Source organism: Phyllobates terribilis, unplaced genomic scaffold (genome assembly GCF_046119375.1).
Source record: "Phyllobates terribilis strain yellow unplaced genomic scaffold, ASM4611937v1 Scaffold_1__5_contigs__length_1240528914, whole genome shotgun sequence".
NCBI lineage: Eukaryota > Metazoa > Chordata > Amphibia > Anura > Dendrobatidae > Phyllobates > Phyllobates terribilis.
In genome coordinates, this window is record NW_027362761.1 from 905,178,349 (window position 1) to 905,201,884 (window position 23,536).

At 45.6% G+C, this 23,536-nt stretch overlaps 1 protein-coding gene across 1 annotated transcript in view; it reads right to left on the minus strand.

Annotated features, from left to right (window-relative positions):
• Positions 1–1,239: 1,239 nt before the first annotated feature.
• The window catches only part of QRFPR (pyroglutamylated RFamide peptide receptor), a 325,429-nt gene continuing 303,132 nt past the window's right edge, over positions 1,240–23,536 (minus strand). The window contains exon 6 of the mRNA XM_073655578.1: positions 1,240–3,386. Within this exon, the coding sequence (XP_073511679.1) occupies positions 3,007–3,386 (380 nt within the window). The 3' untranslated portion in view covers positions 1,240–3,006. The remainder of the gene's footprint in view (positions 3,387–23,536) is intronic.

Sequence of the window (23,536 nt, forward strand, 5' to 3'; positions counted from 1 at the left end):
CCGTGGCCTACCTTGCGATGATCCTGTTCCGTAGGCCGCGGCTCCGCAGTAGATCGTCAGGGTTGAGGACCTTCCGTCGCGCTCCAGTGACGTCGGCGTCTGCTGGGCTCCTTCCAGGACCTTACGCAACGTCCGGACGTGAGGCGGGGCTTCAGTTCTCGCGCGCTTTCGAAGTCCACGCCCCTCTTCTTCCCGCGCGGCGTCCTCAAGATGGCGTCCAATGGCGGGAAAACTCCACGGATGGCGGGAAGAAGGCCGAAGATGGCGCCGGATGGCGGGAAAACTTCGCGGATGGCGGGAAGAAGGCAGAAGATGGCGCCGGATGGCGGGAAACCTCACCACTGGTAAGTTTGAACAGTCTTTGCTTTTCAGGCACGCAGTACCCGGTGGTTGCGGGCACAATCCTGCCGACTACGCCAAAGTTGACGCGCCCCTGGGCCTGCTGTGTCGCGTAGCGTCTCGCGCACGGGGGCTTACCCGGAACCGGATCAGATGAGGGTTGTAGTCTCCGAGTGGCGGGGACCCGGTCCGTGCCCAGGGGGTCAGACTCAGTGTGTGGCAGTCTTGATAGATGTTATTTGAGTGTCGACTACGCCACCCGTTGATTTGCAGCTATGGAGCTGCCGCTGCAGGGCAGACCGCTGAGGCCGGTGTAGAATTGTGCAGCGTGATAGTATAACCCCCAACGGGAGGGGTATGGCCTCAGGGCAGCTGACGTGGAAGATGGGGGTAGCAGGAACCACTCAGAGACGGTGCGGTGTAATTCAGGGTCTTTACTGGTAACAACGATAGACCCTCCCGGAGTACTTGCTAGCGAACGGGGCCTGGTCAGTCCTTGAGCAGATGGGATCTCCCCTGGCCAGGCGGAGTTGTAGGCCTCCCAAACTGACTGTACTCTTCTGGCTACCTTGCTAGAAGCGGATATAAGTAGCCCACGTCCCTGAGTGTACCGTGTGGTGCTCACCCGTATGGCCGGTGACTCGGGGCCTTCTATTGGCTTCCGCTCCACGATGGCGGTGCTGGTCCCACACGTGTGACCGTGCCTTCGGGTTTCTGGGCCTGAGGACCTGAAATCCCCTGCCGGTCGGCTTCTGCTGCTGGGTAAGAGTTAGTCCCCACAGCCTCGGACGCCGGGTCCGGTAAGAAAGCTTCTCAGTCAGGGCGAGCTCTGCAGCTGCCAGCCCCTGACTCGTAGTAGTATTGCTCCCACTGAGCTCCAGCTGTTTCTTCCTATGACTGTTTCTTGTCTCTACTCTCCTTGACTCCTAACCCTGCTTCAGCCCCGGGTTTATATAGGGGAAGTTCTTCCCCTCCCAAGACTGGGCAGGAGGTGTGGCATGCACAGGATCCCTGACCAAAGGACCTCCCACCTGCTCTCAGACATAACATCTCTATCACTGTGGCAACCAGGCCCCTGGGGTGTCACATAAGCAGCAGAGACAGTGAGGAAATTGTACAGCAATACTGAGCTGTGTAGAAGTGAATCCAGCTCTGCAGTGAGGTGTATACTCATTAGAAAGCTCTGCACCATCTGACATCATGCTGTACTGATAACAAACTGTGCTGGCAGTACATTTTGTGCTGAGCAATATGGAATTGAGATGTTTCGACGGATGGAATAGTGAGTCCAGGAAGCAAGGTGTTGGAGTAAAAGTGGCTCATAAATGGAGAAAGAAATATAAAGATCAGAAAATGAAAATATCCAGTTAAAGAGTAAAATTAGACTGGATGGATTCAAGGGTAGCTTATTTCAATGTAGGTGTTAGTAGTTATATATTGACTTACCCCCTTCCCAGATCGCTTACCACCCTCAGGGTCAAATAGCCTTGGCATCAATATTACAGATGTTCATCCATTTATGGCCCTTTAGTGCTCAAGTAGTAATCCTCCAAATAAAATATACACCAAAAGTATATTTATTAGGCATATACAATTGCAATAAAACTCTATTTAATATGTCAGTCTTCATGTCATAAAAGTCCTTGTAAGACATTTTGGGGGTGGAATGGAGGTGGTATGGAGAATAAAGTAATTCCCCTTTCCCAAAAAGTACTGCAAGGCCTTTTTTTCTGTAATTTTATATGTTTAATACATTTACTTTTGAAGTATACTGCATTTAGATGATTACTGGTTTAGTAGCAGGAATCCATAATTGCACAAACTATTTCAACATGGATGCAAGACTATGTGATGGTAATGAGTGATCCAGGAAAAAGTAAGTCAATGTTTGTCTACTCACCCAACAGTGGAATAAGTGACACTTTAAACTACCCAGTTTTTGAAGCACTTTAGTCTTACTCTTTCTCTAAGTACTGGATATTTTCTTTTTCATATCTTTATGCTACTCATCCAAATCAAACACTTGTTAGAATTATACCAGCAATCTCCAGTTTGGATGTTTCTTGAACAGAGAGAGATTGTGTTAGATTGTTTGAAAGTCAATTTGGCTCCTTGGCATAATGATTGATGTCCAGTGACCAAGGATACCCTCCTTACACAAGGTAAGTCGAATGTTTTACTACTTTGAATTATAACTATCATGACTCTGGTATCTCAATATTTTCATTTTCAGTTGTTCATGTTATAAATGGAGAAGGAGGCAGATGTCTCTGATAAGATAAATTACAAATTTTCACATATTCGCCTGTACTATTGAGTTATACAAAGTTTGTTGAAAGTACAGTTCCCATTTAGGTAAATGAAAAAGGTGGTCTTTTATTTCACCTTACTGAATTTAACTCCTTTTTATCACAATAATTATAATAAAATGATTATTAAATATTATTATAAATATCCTAATCAAATAGAAAATGTGACCATATATATAATTTAAAATATTAAAGTATTTAAATAAAATGTAAAGCATTGGTAAATAATTGAGTACACAATGCTATGGCTCAAAAGTTCTCAGGCTCAATGTAAACATTTTCAGTCTGTTTTATATTTTATCTACATACATTTTATTTACAAGCATAATTGTGGAAATTAATATTTGCCTTCTTGAGGTCAAGAATGGACAGTGAGTTCTGATGTGAACAAATGAAGATGTCTTTTTGTTGTTCTTTTGGCAACAGGCTGATCAAAAAATTTGACTTCAATATTTCCATCACTGAAAGCTTCCCTCCTAGTATCTTCACTTGTGGTATTTTCTCTTACTTTTTGTTGGGTTAAGGTGATACCCGAATTTCCAGGTCTCCTTGAAGGAGAAGTTCGGTCTTTCATGAAACAAAAGCAAAAACATATAGCTGACAGGAAGTTTTTCTTAAAGTTTTCATTCATAAAAGCATATACAATAGGATTGCAAATTGAATTAAAAAATCCAATTGTTTGCACCACAGCAAATATTATCTTGATTGTGACATCATCATACTCATTTTCAATGTTGCCTAAAAAATAAAATGAGAAACACATAAAACACATAAAGGTAGAAGAAACAAAAAATAATATACAGTATTGTTGAAACCTGTATTGTGGCAGTTAGTATTTGGACAGGTTACAATTGATCAATAATGGTTTTGTTCTATATTGTATTTGTTTTGTGTTTATCAATTATGTTAATTAGCAATAATGGCAAAGCTGAAAAGATGTAATTACTATGGAAACATTTAAAAGCTATGCTTTATTGCATAGGCAATTACTCATAGGCATAGAAAGATGAAATGTGCTATTTTGTCACATTCATAGTAATGTCTGCATTTACTTAGAATATATGATGAAATGTGTATATATTTATAATTAAAGTCTATAAAAGGAGGCAATATCAGTATGTGGGTTAAAAAAGCCCTCCCATTAACATCTCTATCCTCTCAACATATTGAAGTCATCATATTACATGGCACTGTGTACTGTACAATTGCTCATTTTGCATTTCTACTCAGTTAATTCTTCTCTTTCCTTTAGGTCTATGACATTACCTGATAAAAATCTGACTAGCTGAATCCTTCTAAGCTCTATGTAGAAACAGGAGGTCAAATTTCCCAGCATGAGTCATGAGTCACTGCAAAAGTCCTTGGTAGGGGGAGAAGGGGAGGAGGGAGCAGCTTGGTCAGGACTTGAAGAGGGTAATGATTTATGCAGGGAAAAGAGACTTCCTGTGTCTACATAGAGCAGAGAAAAGAGAAGAATTAGAAGGGTAGAAAGGCAAAATGAGCAATTGTAAGTACATAGTGCTATATTAACTGATGATTGCAATGTAGTAAGAGGATAAAAACTTTTATGGGAGGAGGGCTTCTTTAAAGAAAAGACCTTATCTACATAACCACCAACTTTTTACTATGGATCTAAGAACATACAGACATGTAGTTGTTAATGACCTGCCATTTCTACCCAGCAATGATATCTCCTGTTTTAGGCAGTGACCCTTCTGCTACATTTCACCTCATGTCAACAGAGCATCTCTTTCTCTTCTGGTTTCCTCGTTTGCTGGAGCGTCCCTGCCGTTGTCATACTGATTGACAGCTGGCTCCTTGCTGACAGGGAGCAGGAGGACAGCTGTCAGTCAGGATGACATCGACAGTGACACTCCGTCAACAAAGCAGGGCAGAAAAGAAGAAGCTGCTCTGTCGATGTGATATCTTCGGAAGCAGAATTGCCAACAGGAGCGGCCCGTGATCGCTTTGAGCCGGCAGAGATCAAGCAGGTAGTTAGCAGTTACTTCCCTGTAAGTTTTAAGCCGCATAGCAAAAAGTACCAAAATCTCAGATAACCCCTTCAATACAGGTGAGATTTCTTACATGAATATAGATGGCAAGGGCAGGACACATCAGCTCAGTAGTGTGTCAAAATATTTGATCAGGAAAGCCGGGTGATATAATAAATCCCAGGCTTTAATTTGGTGATAACTGCAAAGGTTTGCTTTTTACCACTTACACTACATTACATTATAAAATACATTGTAATCTCTCCAACTAAAGAGACTCTTGGAACACAAATGATATCATTGTTTTCATGATATCACTATGAAATATATATGAAAATGTATTTTATCCTCTAACAGTTAAAAATTGACTGTTTCACAGAATACCATGTAGGAGCTCGATGCTAACTGTACAACTGATCATCAGGAACCATATACCAACAGAACAGACTTCCTGCTGTAGATAAAAATTATTATATACCACAGGACCATCAGGGACCTAGTACCAGGTACCACCAGGAAGAAACCTCTCATTTTGTCACCGGTTAAAAGCTAAACTACTGTCACTGGTCAGTCATTGGTGAGAGTATCAGAGGTGATTAGGACCTAAAGACTGATTGTAACCTCACAGAGTATGATTACTGCATCAGGGTAAAAATTATATCTAATAAGGAGTGCATCAGAACCATATGGGTACTACGGTATCACACTATTACATTGGGTATTTATTATGTAAAACTGTCAGAATAGATTAAAAAATGTGGTGACTCTTTTCAAAGTGTTTTAGACCAGTTTTATATCATAAACACTTTGATGTATTGGTCCCTTTATGTTTTATGACTTACTTCACAAAAAAAGTTTAAATTAAAAATAATTGTAAAAAGATAAAAAGAAAAGAGATGCGCTGCAAACTACTCATAAAATACCGAGAGAGTGATTCCTACCTGTCTTAGAGAAAATGGTAGTCCAAATGAAGATATAAGCGTGCAGCTCCCAGGGGTCCTTTGAAGAAGTCACAACATCAACTAGAGGTGATGGACAAGTGCCGGAGTCTGTAGAACAAGCCGTGAGTGTTGCAGAAAAAGGGTTCAAACAGCGTATTAACGCCGGAGATAGAGGGCTGCAGAGACTCTGGCTTTCAGGTACATGCAGCCGTTGCACTAGGTGGAAACAGGGATGAAGATCATGGGTGAGAAGAACTGCAGACAGCCTGATAGGTGTGCCGGCCGGTCACACCTGCAGGACCGCTGATAATCAAGGATGTGAGCTCTTAGTATCTGTGTGACGTCACACAGATACTATCTCCGGCATTAATACGCTGTTTGAACCCATTTTCTGCAACACTCACGGCTTGTTCTACAGACTCCGGCACTTGTCCATCACCTCTAGTTGCAGTTGTGACTTCTTCAAAGGACCTCTGGACTGGAAGCTGCACGCGTATATCTTCATTTGGACTACCATTCTCTCTAAGACAGGTAGGAATCACTCTCTTGGTATTTTATGAGTGGTTTGCAGCGCATCTCTATTCTTTTTATCTTTTTATAATTTCATTATTATTTGCACCAGGGCATACGGTGCTTTGAGATTGCGGCTCTTTGCCTATCTGATCTTGCTATAGCAACAGCGCTACTGCAGTTTTTTACATTTTAAAAATAATTGTGTTCAACAAAACTTTATTAATTTTTGTTCCACAAAGCACTTTAGCTTTTTAACTATTTTTGCATTGGAATATCTATTTTAATGCATTAACGTTTCTTAATGTAAAATGCACAGGAAGCTGTTATGGCATACCGCCTGAGGTATGCACTAACAGGGATTAATATGTGATCAGGGGTGGACGGGCCCCGGAGGTGGAGGGGGGGCTGTTTCAGATTGCTCCCATCATACGCAGCAGGCAGGGAGTGATCCCTGCAGCTCCGCTGTCTACAGGAGAAGATGACAGCGGACCTGCAGGGATCCATCCTCTGCTTCCTGCCCAGTGCTTTCTCAGTGACACAGGTGCACGTGACTTCATGACCTCAGCACAACGAGCGCCTGTGTCAGAGAGAAAGTTGCCGGCGACGATGATGCTGCAGGGGTATGGACTGAGAGGTAAGTGTGTTTTTTTTCTTTTTTTTTTTTAACCAAAACTCTGGGGAGAGGACACTGAGGGGTAGTGGGTGAGAGAAATGATGAGGGTGTTGGTGGAGAACAATGATGGGGGTGTTGGAGGAGAGCAATGATGGGGGTGATGGGGGAATAGCAATGATGAGGGTGGTCGGGGAGAACAAAGATGAGGGTAGTGGGGGAGAGCAATGATGGGGGTGGTGTGGAAGAACAATGTTGGTGGTGGGGGAGAACAATGATGGGGTGGTGGGGAAGAGAAATGATGGGTGGTGGTGGGGGAGAGCAATGATGTGGGTGGAGGGGGAGAGCAATGATGAGAGTAGTGGGGGAGAGCAATGAAAAGGGTGGTGTGGGAGAACAGTGATGGAGGTGATGGGGGAGAACAATGATGAGGGTGGTGAAATAGCAATGATGAGGGTGATGGGGGAAAGAAATTATGGGGGTAAGGTGCATATGACACTTTATAATTAGTGATGAGCGAGCACTAAATGCTCGGGTACTCGTTGCTCGGGTCGAGCACATTGGGATACTCGGGTGCTCGACCCGAGCAACGAGCCCAATGTAAGTCTATGGGAGACTCGAGCATTTTTCAGACGGCTCCCACCGGCAGTCCGCAGAGGGCCTAAAAATTGCCCAAATCGATGGGAACAGTGCTCAAATGGCATGGGAACAGCATGGGGAAGAGCCCTGGAAGCATATCTGACTCCCAGATCACTGCTGTCAACAACGTTGTCAGAGTATTATGCCACTTTTACGGACTCACAATAAAACATACAAAAACGAAACCAAAATGGATTTTCCTGGGAAATATGTTAAGGAACATCCTTTCCAGGGTAATGACTTGTATATAAAGCAAAATAAATAACCAAAGACAAAAATACTCCTCCACACCTTGGGCTATGTTCACACGTAGCGTTTTTGATGCGTTTTTGCACTTTTGCATTGTATTCAACCAAAACAAATGCATTCACCAGGAAATGTCATTTTAACATTTTACAACCTTATCTGGCCATGTGGTGTGTGACACATCATCAGACACATGCATACAGTGCTGAAAAGACATGGGAACAGCATGGGGAAGACCTCTGGAAGCATCTCTGACTCCCAGGTCACTGCCTAAAAATGTGCCCATCATAAGTAATCCTTGGCGCATGCGAAGATGTCTCCCGCCATGCACCTGTCATTGCAGACTAGCAACAATCACCGTCCACGTCCTTGTCCCAGTGCAGCGTTCAGCTGTCCCTACCCCATTCCTTGGAATGCAAGCGCAAGTATGCAGCCAGCCACCCACCAACCCACAGGCTGCAATACTATACTGCAAAATTTTTTACAGCTGCTTGCACTTGAAATGTGGCCTTTTAGGCTCGTGGAGGTGGAAGCTTTTCATAACCTCATGCCAGCGACGGGGTTTCCATACTCGGTCCCCAGCCGCCACTGTTTCTCCCGGTGTCGTCTCTGTCTTCCACAAGCACGGGTCCCACAACATTACCCATGCCCTCCCCAGTGCACTTACTGGGAAGGACCGCCTAACTACAAACACGTGGACAGGTGAATGTGGCCAGGGACACTACGGAGCCAGTCCACAGTTTTTTTTGCTGAGTTGTATTTCACCACAGCCATATTCTTTAGCTCGGTGAAAGGACTTGGGAAACCATATCTACCCAGCTGTCATTTCTCCCAGGAAGTCCTCTAAAGCTGTTTTCACTTGAAATGAGGGCTTTTAGGCTCGTGGAGGTGGAAGCTTTTCATAACCTCATGCCAGCGGCGGGGTTTCCATACTCGGTCCCCAGCCGCCACTGTTTCTCCCGGTGTTGTCTCCGCCTTTCACAAGCACGGGTCCCACAACATTACCCATGCCCTCCCCAGTGCACTTACTGGGAAGGAACGCCTAACCACAAACAGGTGGACAGGTGAATGTGGCCAGGGACGGTACGGAGCCAGTCCACAGCTTTTTTTGCTGAGTTGTATTTCACCACAGCCATATTCTTTAGCTCGGTGAAAGGACTTGGGAAACCATATCTACCCAGCTGTCATTTCTCCCAAGAAGTCCTCTAAAGCTGTTTTCACTTGAAATGAGGGCTTTTAGGCTCGTGGAGGTGGAAGCTTTTCATAACCTCATGCCAGCGGCGGGGTTTCCATACTCGGTCCCCAGCCGCCACTGTTTCTCCCGATGTCGTCTCCGCCTTTCACAAGCACGGGTCCCACAACATTACCCATGCCCTCCCCAGTGCACTTACTGGGAAGGAACGCCTAACCACAAACAGGTGGACAGGTGAATGTGGCCAGGGACGGTACGGAGCCAGTCCACAGCTTTTTTTGCTGAGTCGTATTTCACCACAGCCATATTCTTTAGCTCGATGAAAGGACTGGCATAGAGGGAAATCGTATCTGCTCTGGGTGTCATTTCTCCCAGGAGTGTCCTCTAATGCAGCTTTTGCAGAAGCAATGGCAGCCCGTCCAATATCAACTCGCATTTCTCGGTGGTGCTTTGACACACAAACATCTTTCTTTGCGCATTTAATTTCATGACTACAGAGTTGGGCAATGGCCTGATCTGCAAGCCGGTTTGAGAGATAACATGTATAATCACGTCCGATCCACATTAAAAAAACAGCCATAGAGTGTCCGGGAATCTTCCCCCATACTTTTCTTAGCCAGGGTTGCTTCTCAGAAGGGTTGGACGTACCCACCAGAAAACCGGAGACTCCTCCGGTGGGCCCTGGCTTCTCCTTCAGGAGAGTTCATAGTGCCGAGGTGAGGCCATGATGATGATAGAGGCCACCATCTGCTTAGTTTTCTGTTACTTGGAATGCAAGCACGAGTATGCAGCCAGCCACCCACCCACCCACAGGCTGCAATACTGAACTGCCAGATTTCTGGGCAGCTGCTTGCACTTGAAATGGGGCCTTTTAGGCTCATGGAGGCGGAAGATTTTCACAACCTCATGCCTCGTGTCCATACGCTGTCCCCAGCCCCCACTATTTCTCCGGGCGTTGTCTCTGCCTTCTACAAGCGCGGGTCCCAGAACATCACTGCTGGTAATTTTCTGTGGGAATCTGCTTGCCTCCTACCAGCCTGGAATATTTCCAGTAAACTATGGTTCGACGCCATGGTATTATCACTTCCCCCAGTACCAGTAGCGAAGCCTTCCCCAATTTCCTTCTCAGGAATTTTATTTGGTAGACTGAGTGGCTGCACAAATACATTAGTTTCTCACAAAGGAGCTGAAGATAGAGTGCCAGTAGGTGCAAGTTTCCCCAGCCTGTTAGATATCAGAGGGTGAACGGCAGCACATTGGATCAGTGGTTAGCACTGAAGCCTTTCAGCGCTGGGATCCTGGGTTCAAATCCTAGCAAGGACAACATCTGCAAGGATTTTGTACATTCTCCCCGTGTTTGCGTGGGTTTCCACCTCAGTAAAAAAGCAGCCATAGAGTGTCTGGGAACCTTCCCACACACTTTTCTTAGCCAGCACTGCTCCTCGGCAGGGTTGGACGGTCCCACCAGAGAATCCTCTGGTGTGCCCTGGCTTCTACATCAGGAGGGTTCATGATAGCGCTAACTTTGCAGCTGCTATGGGGCTCTTGAGCTGGGGAGAAAGGTGAGCCCTCAGAATCAAATCCACTGGTGGGCCCAATGTTTTTCAATCTGAAACAGCTTCTCAGTGGGAGTTATATTTCACCACAGCCATATTCTTTAGCTCGGTGAAAAGACTAGCATAGAGGGAAACTGTATCTACACCGGCTGTCATTTCTCCGTCACCAGGTTCCGCCCATTGTCACACATGACCAGGCCTGGCTGTATGTTCAGCGGTGAGAGCCACAGATCAAGCTGCTGTGTTACAGCTTTCAACAAATCTGCAGCGCTGGGCAGTTTGTCACCTAAGCATTAAGCATGTTATCTTCAGCACAGCCTGTTGCCGCTTGGCCAAGGCAGTGCTGCAGTGCTTTCAGCTTGTGACTGATGTGGTCATTTCGGAGATGGAGGAGGTGCAGCAGCTGAACAATGTGATTACATTGAGGTTACATTGGCGACTGTTATTTTACTAAAGATAGATCCTTAAGGCAAATGCATTCACCGGGAAATGTCATTTTAACATTTTACAACCTTATCTGGCAATGTGGTATGTGATACATCATCAGACACATCCTGTTTCATTGATGATGGAGGGACTCTGAAAGACACATAGGGCTGACCAAATTTAGGAAAAACCCCACTAAGGATTTAAAGACACATAGAGCAGGGCCACAGTAACAAGTACAACATGTTCCCATTAGAAAGGAGAGGGTCTGCTATACAGTTATAGGGTATGCAGTGAGTCCAACGACTGACCAAATTTAGGATAAACCCCACTAAGAAATTAAAGACACATAGAGCAGGGCCACAGTATTGACAAATTCACATTAGAAAGGAAAGACTCTGCTATACCGTTATAGGGTATGCAGTGAGTCCAACGACTGACCAAATTTAGGAAAAACCCCACTAAGAAATTAAAGACACATAGAGCAGGGCCACAGAAAAGACAAATTCCCATTAGAAAATAGAGAATCTGCTATACAGTTATAGGGTATGCAGTGAGTCCAACGGCTGACCAAATTTAGGAAAAACCCCACTAAGAAATTAAAGACACATAGAGCAGGGCCACAGTAACGACAAATTCCCATTAGAAAAGAGAGAGTCTGCTATACAGTTATAGGGTATGCATTGAGTCCAACGGCTGACCAAATTTAGGAAAAACCCCACTAAGAAATTAAAGTCTCATAGAGTAGGGCCACAGTAATGACAAATTCACATTAGAAAGGAGAGAGTCTGCTATACAGTTAATGGGTATGCAGTAAGTCCAACGGCTGACCATATTTAGGAAAAACCCCACTAAGAAATTAAAGACACTTATAGCAGGGCCACAGTAATGACAAATTCCCGTTAGAAAGGAGAGAGTCTGCTATACAGTTATAGGGTATGCAGTGAGTCTAACGGCTGACCAAATTTAGGAAAAACCCCACTAAGAATATAAAAACACATAGAACAGGGCCACAGAAACAAGTACGACATGTTCCCATTAGTGTTGAGCGAGCACTAAAATGCTCGGGTACTCAAAGCTCGGGCCGAGCTCACCATGATGCTCGGGTGCTCGACCCGAGCAACAAACCCAATGTTAGTCTATGGGAGACCCGAGCATTTTTGCGGCGGCACCCCCGGCAGTCTTTTAAAAGCCTAACAAGTGCCCAAATGACATGGGGACAGCATAGGGATCGCCCCAGGAAGCATTTCTGATCCCCTGGTCACTGCTGTCAACAACGTGGTCAGAGGTATTAAGCTACTTTTAAGGGCTCACAATTAAACGTTCAAAAACAAAATTGAAACTGCTTTCCTGTGAAATATGTTAAGGAAGATCCTTTCCAGGGTAAAGACTTGTGTATAAGGTAAAATAAATAACCCCAAAAAAAAAATACATCTCCACACCTTGGGCTATGTTCACAAGTACCATTTTTTATGCGTTTTTGCACTTTTGTATTGCTTTCAACCGTGACTAATGCATTCACCGGGAAATGTCATTTTAACATTTTACAATCTTATCTGGCCATGTGCTGTGTGACACATGCATACAGTGCTGAAAAGACATGGGAACAGCATAGGGAAGACCCCTGGAAGCATGTCTGACACCCAGGTCACTGCCTAAAAGTGTGCCCATCAGAAGTGATCCTTGCCGCATCAGAAGATGCAGACTTGCAACTATCCCCGTGCAAGTCCTTGTCCCAGGGCAGTGTTCAATTGTACCTCCCCCATTCCTTGCAATGCAAGCGCAAATATGCAGCCAACCACCCACCCACCCGCAGGCTGCAATACCATACTGCTAGCTTGCACTTGAAATGGGGCCTTTTAGTTTGGAGGAGGCCGAAGCTGGCCACTACCTCATGTCTGCCTCGGCAGCGAGGTATCCATACTCAGTCCCCAGCCGCCCGGCGGCCGGGTGTCCACGCTCGGTCCCCAGCCGCCAGGGGGCGGCCGGGTGTCCATAAACGGTCCCCAGCCGCCCCTATTTCTCCTGTTACCTTCCCACACTCTTTTCTTAGCCTGGCCTGCTTTAGGGCAGCATTGGACGAGCCCACCAGAGAACCAGACTCCTCCGGTGGGCCCTGGCTTCTCCATCAGGAGAGTTGAGAGTGCCAAGGTGAGGAGCATGATGATGATAGAAGTTTGCATCTGCTTTGTTTTCTTGGAATGCAAGCGCATTTATGTAGTAGTGGCTAGGCCTGAGGTGGTCAGCGTTTTGGCGCATATCCTACCTCCTCCGAGGATTGCTGGATGTTTTCCTGCTATTATCCCAGTTCTATGACTCCCGTTAAAACAAAGCTTCTGGTGATAAATGATGGATGAGGTGGTGGCAAAGGAGATAGAGCAGGAGGAACAGGGACCATTCACATCAATATCAGGCCAGTCAACCACACATGTCTTGTAGGATATGTTTCTGTACCAAAAGGAGCGGTTCGGCTACACAGTTATAGGGCAAACAGTGAGTGCAATGCCTACCAAAAATTTAGAGGCACTCCAATGCCCCTTGGAAGCGACATGGAGGTCAGAGGGCCTTAACTATACCATTTTTTCCATTTATAGCAACTGGGTCTCCTGTGCACTGTTGGCCTAAACAGTGAAGGGAAGGCCTTCCAAAAATTATGAGGAACTGCAATGCCCCTTGAAACAGACATGGATTACAGCGTACTAAAAACCTTCTACCCATTATTGGGGAGTGGGTCTCCCTTAGTTTTCGCCTATGCATTGAAAAGCAAAAGCTAACTAAAATTAGGAGGAAATGCAATGCCCGTTGGAAGAGTCATGGAGGTAGCAGTAGCTTAACAAGACGGCTTTAATGCCCCTGGGAAGAGACGTGTAGGTCGCAGTAGCTTGACAAGACGGTTTTAATGCCCCTTGGAAGAGACGTGGAGGTCGCAGTAGCTTAACAAGACGGTTTTAATGCCCCTTGGAAAAGTGGTGGAGTTTACAGTAGCTTAACAACATGGTTTTAATGCCCCTTACAACAGCCATACAGTACAGCATCTTAAAAACATTATTCCCATTATTGAGGAGTGGGTCTCCCATAGTCTTTGCTTATGCCTTCCAAGCAAAAGCTGCTAAAAATTAGGACGGAGGAACTTGCAATGCCCCTTACAAGAGCCATGCAGTACAGCATATTACAAACATTATTCCCATTATTGGGGAGTGGGTCTCCCATAGTCTTTGCTTATGCCTTCCAAGCAAAAGCTGCCAAAAATTAGGACGGAGGAACTTGCAATGCCCCTTACAAGAGCCATGCAGTACAGCATATTACAAACATTATTCCCATTATTGGGGAGTGGGTCTCCCATAGTCTTTGCCTATGCCTTCCAAGCAAAAACTGCCAAAAATTAGGACGGAGGAACTTGCAATGCCCCTTACAAGAGCCATGCAGTACAGCATATTACAAACATTATTCCCATTATTGGGGAGTGGGTCTCCCATAGTCTTTGCTTATGCCTTCCAAGCAAAAGCTGCCAAAAATTAGGACGGAGGAACTTGCAATGCCCCTTGCAAGAGCCATGCAGTACAGCATATTACAAACATTACTCCCATTATTGGGGAGTGGGTCTCCCATAGTCTTTGCCTATGCCTTCCAAGCAAAAGATGCCAAAAATTAGGACGGAGGAACTTGCAATGCCCCTTAAAAGAGCCATGCAGTACAGCATATTACAAACATTATTCCCATTATTGGGGAGTGGGTCTCACATAGACTTTGCCTATGCCTTCCAAGCAAAAGCTGACAAAAATTAGGAGGAAATGCAATGCCCGTTCGAAGAGTCTTGGAGGTTAGAGTTAATTAAAAACAACATTTCAATGCCTCTTGGAAGAGCTGTGGAGTTCAGAGTGGTTTAACAAGATGCTTTTAATTCCCCTTGGAAGAGACGTGGAGGTCCCAGTAGCTTAACAAGACGGTTTTAATGCCCCTCGGAAGAGACGTGGAGGTCGCAGTAGCTTAACAAGACGGTTTTAATTCCCCTTGGAAGAGACGTGGAGGTCGCAGTTGCTTGACAAGACGGTTTTAATGCCCCTTGGAAGAGACGTGGAAGTCGCAGTAGCTTAACAAGATGGTTTTAATGCCCCTTGGAAAAGTGGTGGAGTTTACAGTAGCTTAATAAGACGGTTTTAATGCCCCTTGGAAAAGTGGTGGAGGTCGCAGTAGCTTAACAAGACGGTTTTAATGCCCCTTACAAGATCCATGCAGTACAGCATATTACAAACATTATTCCCATTATTGGGGAGTGGGTCTCCCACAGTCTTTGCCTATGCCTTCCAAGCAAAAGCTGCCAAAAATTAGGATGGAGGATCTTGCAATGCCCCTTACAAGAGCCATGCAGTAAAGCTTATTACAAACATTATTCCCATTATTGGGGAGTGGGTCTCCCATAGTCTTTGCCTATGCCTTCCAGGCAAAAGCTGCCAAAAATTAGGACGGAGGAACTTGCAATGCCCCTTACAAGAGCCATGCAGTACAGCATATTACAAACATAATTCCCATTATTGGGGAGTGGGTCTCCCATAGTTTTCGCCTATGCCTTCCAAGCAAAAGCTGTCAAAAATTAGGACGGAGGAACTTGCAATGCCCCTTACAAGAGCCATGCAGTACAGCATATTACAAACATTATTCCCATTATTGGGGAGTGGGTCTCCCATAGTCTTTGCCTATGCCTTCCAAGCAAAAGCTGTCAAAAATTAGGACGGAGGAACATGCAATGCCCCTTAAAAGAGCCATGCAGTACAGCATATTACAAACATTATTCCCATTATTGGGGAGTGGGTCTCACATAGACTTTGCCTATGCCTTCCAAGCAAAAGCTGCCAAAAATTAGGAGGAAATGCAATGCCCGTTCGAAAAGTCTTGGAGGTTAGAGTTAATTAAAAACAACATTTCAATGCCTCTTGGAAGAGCTGTGGAGTTCAGAGTGGTTTAACAAGATGCTTTTAATTCCCCTTGGAAGAGTCGTGGAGGTCCCAGTAGCTTAACAAGACGGTTTCAATGCCCCTCAGAAGAGACGTGGAGGTCGCAAAAGCTTAACAAGACGGTTTTAATGCCCCTTGAAAAAGTGGTGGAGATCACAGTAGCTTAACAATACGGTTTTAATGCCCCTCGGAGGAGACGTGGAGGTCGCAGTAGCTTAACAAGACGGTTTTAATGCCCCTTGGAAAAGTGGTGGAGATCACAGTAGCTTAAAAAGATGGTTTTAATGCCCCTCGGAAGAGTCGTAGAGGTCAAAGTAGCTTAACAAGACGGTTTTAATGCCCCTTGGAAGAGACGTGGAGGTCGCAGTAGCTTGACAAAATGGTTTTAATGCCCCTTGGAAGAGACGTGGAGGTCGTAGTAGCTTAACAAGACGGTTTTAATGCCCCTTGGAAAAGTGGTGGAGTTTACAGTAGCTTAACAAGACGGTTTTAATGCCCCTTGGGAAAGTGGTGGAGGTCGCAGTAGCTTAACAAGACGGTTTTAATGCCCCTTAGAAGAGCCATAGAGTACAGCATCTTAAAAACATTATTCCCATTATTGGGGAGTGGGTCTCCCATAGTCTTTGCTTATGCCTTAAAAGCAAAAGCTGCCAAAAATTAGGACGGAGGAACTTGCAATGCCCCATACAAGAGCCATGCAGTACAGCATATTACAAACATTATTCCCATTTTTGGGGAGTGGGTCTCCTATAGTCTTTGCCTATGCCTTCCAAGCAAAAGCAGCCAAAAATTAGGACGGAAGAAGTTGCAATGCCCCTTACAAGAGCCATGCAGTACAGCATATTACAAACATTATTCCCATTATTGGGGAGTGGGTCTCCCATAATCTTTGCCTATGCCTTCCAAGCAAAAGCTGCCAAAAATTAGGACGGAGGAACTTGCAATGCCCCTTACAAGAGCCATGCAGTACAGCATATTACAAACATTATTCCCATTATTGGGGAGTGGGTCTCCGATAGTCTTTGCCTATGCCTTCCAAGCAAAAGCGGCCAAAAATTTGAAAAAAATTCGGCTGTTCGAGGTTATGTTCGATAACTGTTTGTGCACCAAAATCATAACTGGATTTTTTTCAGTAATGCTGAAAATTAATGTTAATACGCAGTTTGAGTGTACAGCGGGGCGGGGGGAGGGGCAGGGGATGGATCTCTGCAGAAATAATGAAGATCTCCATTTTTGTTCTCTTTCCCGCATTTACAGTGGGGAGGTGCAATCTGTCAGCCTATCAGCAGCGCACACACGGAGCGAACTGCTTTTTTTCACACAAACAAGGGCATGTGTCATTGGCAGTCTATGTCACATGTCGTTGCCCTATAAGGCCCAGCCATTTTCCCCATCGCCACCATTTTCTCACTGCTGCAGCTGCGTGTTAGACAGCACCCCTGTTGCTGTGTGCGCTATACTTTGTTAATTTCAAGCCAATTTTCGCACAAATCTACAGATAGCTTGGGAGTAGGGAATAGTTGTGATTGCAGTCCTGTTGAGGACTAGGTTACATCATTTCCTACGACTTTTATCAGGCAGGTCTGTGCTCTTAAATAAATAGGTTGGGAGTAAAGACTAATTGTAATTGCAGTCCTTTTCAGGGCTAGGTTACATCAGTTCCTATCACTTTTATCAGGCAGGTCTGTGCTCTTAAATAGATAGGTTGGGAGTAAAGACTAATTGTAATTGCAGTCCTTTTGAGGGCTAGGTTACATCAGTTCCTATCACTTTTTGCCAGGCAGGTCTGTTCCAGTGCTGTGCAAGTTTTTTTCAAAGCATTTGGCTAAATCTAGTAAAGCAAATCCTTTTTGTCCTCTTGCAGTGTGTGTTAGTCAGTGGAGAAGCCTATCTGTGTTGCAAGCTACACCACCTGTGTATAGAATACAATTTTTTTTACTGCACCTAGTGAAGTAAAACCTTTTGGGCATAGCATCATTCTATTAATCCATCTATACTAACCTCCACCAGGTTGCAAATTCAATATAATTTTTTTCTGCATCTAGCTCTGAAAAAATATTTCGGCTTGTAGCAGTGTGTGGGACTTGTTCTATTAGTCCATCTATACTAACCTCCACCAGGTTGCAAATTCAATATAATTTTTATCTGCATCTAGCTCTGAAAAAATATTTTGGCTTGTAGCAGTGTGTGGGACTTGTTCTATTAGTCCATCTATACTAACCTCCACCAGGTTGCAAATTCAATATAATTTTTATCTGCATTTAACCCAGCCAATACTTTTGGGCTAATACCACAGTTTGGCCACTCAGCTCTGCTCGGTTCCCATCCATTGTTTTTTGTGCAAACAATTCCAGAGTTGTGAACTAGTTAACCACCAAAATGAGTGGAAAAAGGCCTGCTGCTGGTGGAAAGGGGAATAGGCGTGTTGGGAAGGGAAAAAAAGGTTGTATCCGTGGGGTAGGTGTTAAAGCAACAGTAACATCTGCAGAAGAAAGACCATCTTCCAGCCAAACTAAGATGTCTACTTCTTTTAGCGTACAATGTGATAAGATCCGTTTCTTACGGCCACGCCAATCGCTACAAATTCCAGATGAGGCACAAAAACAGCAGGTGCTTCAATGGATATCAAGTGCTCCTTTAAATGGGCTCTCCTCCACCTCAACTTCAACATCACAAATGCTCCAGTCCTCAGAGGTGTCACCCCAATCGCACTTGCTTCCTCACAGCTCCCAAGTCTCCAGCTGCCCGTCTGAGTATGGAGTAGAACAGATGGTTGAGTCTTCAGAGCTGTTTACTCATACTATAGCCTGGGAATCAGAGGTCGGCTCCAGAGCTTCTGTGAATCCAGACGAGGAAATGATCTGCACTGATGCCCAGAATCTTTATGAGTCAGATCCAGGACCAGACGCATAAGGTTCTGACCATAATGTAGACCCTCGCTCCCAAACTGTAACTCCTGTTGGTGGAGACAATGAGGAAGACGATGATGAGACTCAAATACCTAATTGGAGCGACAACTTTAGTTTTTTGTCAGGGCAGGAAGAGGTTGGCTCTGAGGACAACGGGTGTGATAACACACAGGGTGATGATGACGAGGTTGGAGATCCCACTTACTGTCAACCCACAGTCAGCCAAGAGATGAGGTCAGCAGAGGAGGTGGAGGAGGATGCTAGTGACAACGAGGTCAGGTTGCGCCTTCCTGGACAGAGACGTAGTACTGGAAGCACGTCAACAACTGCATCCTCAAACACAACTCTGCCTCTGACCACAAGTCGTGGTGGCTCTTCAGGTCGCATGGGTGCTAAGCCTTGCATAGCCTGGGCATTTTTTCAGATCGATAAAGATGACCCAACTCGTGTTATCTGTAACATTTGTCAGCAAAAGCTAAGTAGAGGCCAAAAAATACATAGTTTGAGTACTTCATGCATGTACCGTCACATGGATATGAAGCATAAGTTGCAGTGGGAAGCTCACTGTGCTACAATGCGGCCTAGCCGGCCGGGCCAACCACCGTCTGCCACATCTGTGCATCCACGGCTTCTTCATCCTCTGTGACTGAGGGGACAGCAGTCACACCTGTTTTGGGACGCAGACCTGCCACCTCTTTACCCGCAACAGCCAGCGTGATTGGCAGGTCATCATTTTCTTTGAAGGTGGAAACACCAGCTGGTGTTCAGCGCTGTCTGACATCGATAGCACCACCTTTGGATCAAGGCAACCAAACATGTCCGCCTGCATCTTCCTCACAGACAGGCAGTTTGTCGGGGACACCCTTCTCAACCCCGTCTAAGCACAATAGCCAGCCCTCGGTCCCTCAGATGTGGACAAGTAAAAGACCATTTCCTCCTAGCCATGAGAAAGCTAAGAGGTTGAATTTCACAATCTACAAGCTCTTGGCTACAGAAATGCTGCCTTTCTGCCTGGTGGACACAGAGGATTTTCGAGACCTTATGTCCGTCGCAGTGCCCCAGTACCAGATGCCCAGTCGGCACTACTTCTCAAAGAAAGGTGTGCCTGCGCTCCACCAGCATGTCGCACACAACATCACCACTTCTTTGAGAAACTCTGTGTATGACAGGGTGCATTTCACCACAGACACTTGGATAAGTAGGCATGGACAGGGGCGTTACATGTCGCTGACTGGGCACTGGGTAACTATGGTGACAGCAGGACAAGGGGCTGCTGTCCAAGTCTTGCCGTCCCCACGAGTTGTGCGTCAATCCTCTTTATCTCGAAGTTCCTCCACTGCTTCTGCCTCCTCAACCTCCTCTCGGTCCTCCACCTGCACCCAAAGCCTGTCTGATCTTGCCACAAGCTTTCTAACTGCGCAGAAGGGATCCTGCACACCTCCTTACTATGCTGGCAGCAGGGCTCAACGTCATCAAGCGGTTTTTACTTTGAAATGCCTGGGAAATGTGAGTCACACAGCTGAGGAGTTGTGGTCAGCTCTGGAGAACCAGTTTCACGAATGGTTGTCTCCACTGGACCTGAAACCAGGGAAGGCCGTGTGCGACAATGCTGCAAAACTCGGTGCGGCCCTTCGCCGGGGCAATGTCACACATGTGCCTTGTATGGCTCACGTGTTGAACCTGGTTGTCCAGCAATTTTTAGCCCACTATCCCGGACTAGATGGCCTTCTGCAGAGGGCACGGTCGCTGTGTGCTCACTTCCGCCGTTCGCATCCCGCAGCTCAGCGACTTACATCTCTACAGAAGTCGTTGGGCCTGCCACTTCACCGGCTAAAATGCGATGTGCCTACCCGGTGGAATTCAACTCTGCACATGTTGCAGCGACTGTGGCAGCACCGACAAGCCCTGGTGCAATACGTTCTGACGTATAGCCTGGGCCAACGAGATCCAGAGGTGGGGCAAATCACGCTGGAGGAGTGGTCTCAGATCAGGGACCTATGCACCCTTCTGCACAGTTTTGAAATGGCGACGAAGATGTTTAGTGCTGACGATGCCATTATCAGCATGACTATTCCGGTGATTTACATGCTGGAGCACATGTTAAACAGAATTCGGAGTCAGGTGGTGGCACAAGAGGAGGTGGATGAAGTAGAGGAGGAGGAGTTGTATGCGGAAGGGCTAACATCTGCAAGGTCCAGACGGTCGGCAGCACCAAGGCGGCAGGCATGTGAGGGTGGGGGAGATGGTTTTACCAGGGCGCATGGTAGCAGCCAAACTAGTGAGGAAGGTGCAGGAGCCCACGAAGAAGTGGAGGACGAACTAATGGAAGACTCATCAGATGAGGGAGACCTTGATCACATTTATGTTGTGCGAGGTTGGTGGGAGAGGGCAGAGGAAGGAAGCAAGATTGTTACCTCGCCATCAACACAACAGGGACTTGGTGCTCCTGGATGTGCAAGACACATGAGTGCCTTCTTGCTGCACTTCCTGCAACATGACCCCCGAATTGTGAGAATTAGAAATAAACCTGACTAGTGGGTTGCCACACTGTTAGATCCCTGGTACAAAAGTAAATTTGCAGAAATTATTCCTGCCATAGAAAGAGATTCACGCATGCAGCAGTATCAGCAGAGACTATTTCAGAATCTTACATGTGCTTTTCCCCAAAACACTAGTGGTGCACGTAGTGAATCTCACAGTTCCAACTTGCCAACCGTGGGACTGTCGAGTGTTCAGCACTCAAAACGTAACAGAACCACAGTATCTGCTGGTAACATCAATTTTGCGGAATCATTTCACCACTTTTTTAGCCCATCCTTTGCAAGGCCACAGGAGACAAGAAGTCTGACACATAGTCAACGCCTAGAGACCATGGTACAGGAGTATCTCCAAGTAAACATTGAAGCCGTGACTGTGTCACTGGACCCTGGCTCTTTTTGGGCTTCCAATCTGGATAAATGGCCGGAGCTCGCCACTTATGCCTTGGAGATCTTGTCATGCCCCGCAGCCAGCGTTCTGTCTGAACGTGCGTTCAGCGCTGCTGGTGGTGTGCTGACAGATAAGCGCACGCGGCTCTCCAATGATAATGTAGACAGACTCACGTTCATAAAGATGAACAAATCATGGATCCGAAACGACTTTTCTACCCCTGTGTCATCCTGGGGAGAGTAAAAGCTTGATGATTTGTTAAAATCACCTCACCAACCGTTTTAAGCTTTCAAATTACTAATCATGTTTATCTGTATCTTGGCTGGAAAATTATTTGGGCCTTGTAGCAGTGTGCAGTACTGATTCTATTAGGCCATCTATACTAAACTCCACCAGATTTAAAATGACTAATCATGTTTATCTGTATCTTGGCTGGAAAATAATTTGGGCCTTGTAGCAGTGTGCAGTACTGATTCTATTAGGCCATCTATACTAAACTCCACCAGATTTAAAATTACTAATCATGTTTATCTGTATCTTGGCTGGAAAATAATTTGGGCTTTGTAGCAGTTTGCAGTACTGATTCTATTAGGCCATCTATACTAAGCTCCACCAGCTTTCAAATTAATAATAATTTTTAACAGCATCTAATTTTGGGGCTCCTAGATGCGCAAGACACATAAGTGCCTTCTTGCTGCACTACCTGCAACATGACCCTCAGATTGTCAGAATTCGAAATAATCCTGACTACTGGGTTGCCACACTCTTAGATCCCCAACTCTCTTCGATCAACCTTTTCATTTTAATAAAGAACAAAAAAATGGTCATTTTTTAAATTCTAAGCATTAGCAGGTTATTACAAACTGAAATCAAACAGTTTTCAACTCAAAACTTTATTCTAGGTGATGTTACATTTGCACATAGGACCCCTTGTTCGAAAGGAGCTTCTGAACTCTCTCGTCCATTGAATTTGTCAGGTTTTGGATGGTTTCTACTTCAATTGTTTTGCATGAGGACAGAATACCCTCCCAGAGCTGTTGCTTAGATGTGAACTGCCTCCCGCCATCATAGACACTCCTTTTGATGATGCTCCAGAGGTTCTCAATGGGGTTGAGGTCAGGGGAGCATGGGGGTCACACCATAAGTTTGTCCCCTTTTATGCTCATATCAGCCAGAGATGCAGATGTGTTATGTGCAGCATGAGACGGTGCATTATTATGCATGAAAATGATCTTGCTGCGGAATACACGGTTCTTCTTCTTGAACCTTTGCAGGAAGTGCTGTTTGAGAAACTCCACAAACATTATGGAGTTCATCTTTACCCCTTCAGGGATCCTAAAAGGGACGACAATCTCTCTCCCCATGATTCCAGCCCAAAACATTACTCCACCTCCTCCTTGTTGGCGCCGTAGCCGTGTTTGTGTGGGGTGTCCATCAACCAGCCATCCTCCACTCCATCCATCTGGACCATCGAGCGTTGCACGGCACTCATCGGTGAACAAAACAGTTTTGAAGTCAGTCTTCATGTATTGTTTGGCCCACGGGAGCCGTTTCTGCTTGTGTACAGTGGATAGAGGAGGTCGACAGGATGGCTTACGCACAGCTGCAAACCTCTGAAGGACCCTGCATCTTGTTGCTCGGGGGACGTTGGAGGCACCAGCAGCTTCAAAAACTTGTCAGCCGCTATGACAAGGCTTTTCTACCGCTGCCCTTTTAACCTGACGTAATTGCCTGTAGGAAAGAGTCCTCAATTTTCCCTTATCAGCACGCACACGTGTGTACTGTGAATCAGCTACATACTTCTTGATTGCCAAGACACTTCATCCTGATCATTGCACAATCCTCATGCAAAACTATTGAAGCAGAAACCATCCAAAACCTGACAAATTCAATGGACGAGAGAGTTCAGAAGCTCCTTTCGAACAAGGGGTCCTATGTGAAAATGTAACATCACCTAGAATAAAGTTTTGAGTTGAAAACTGTTT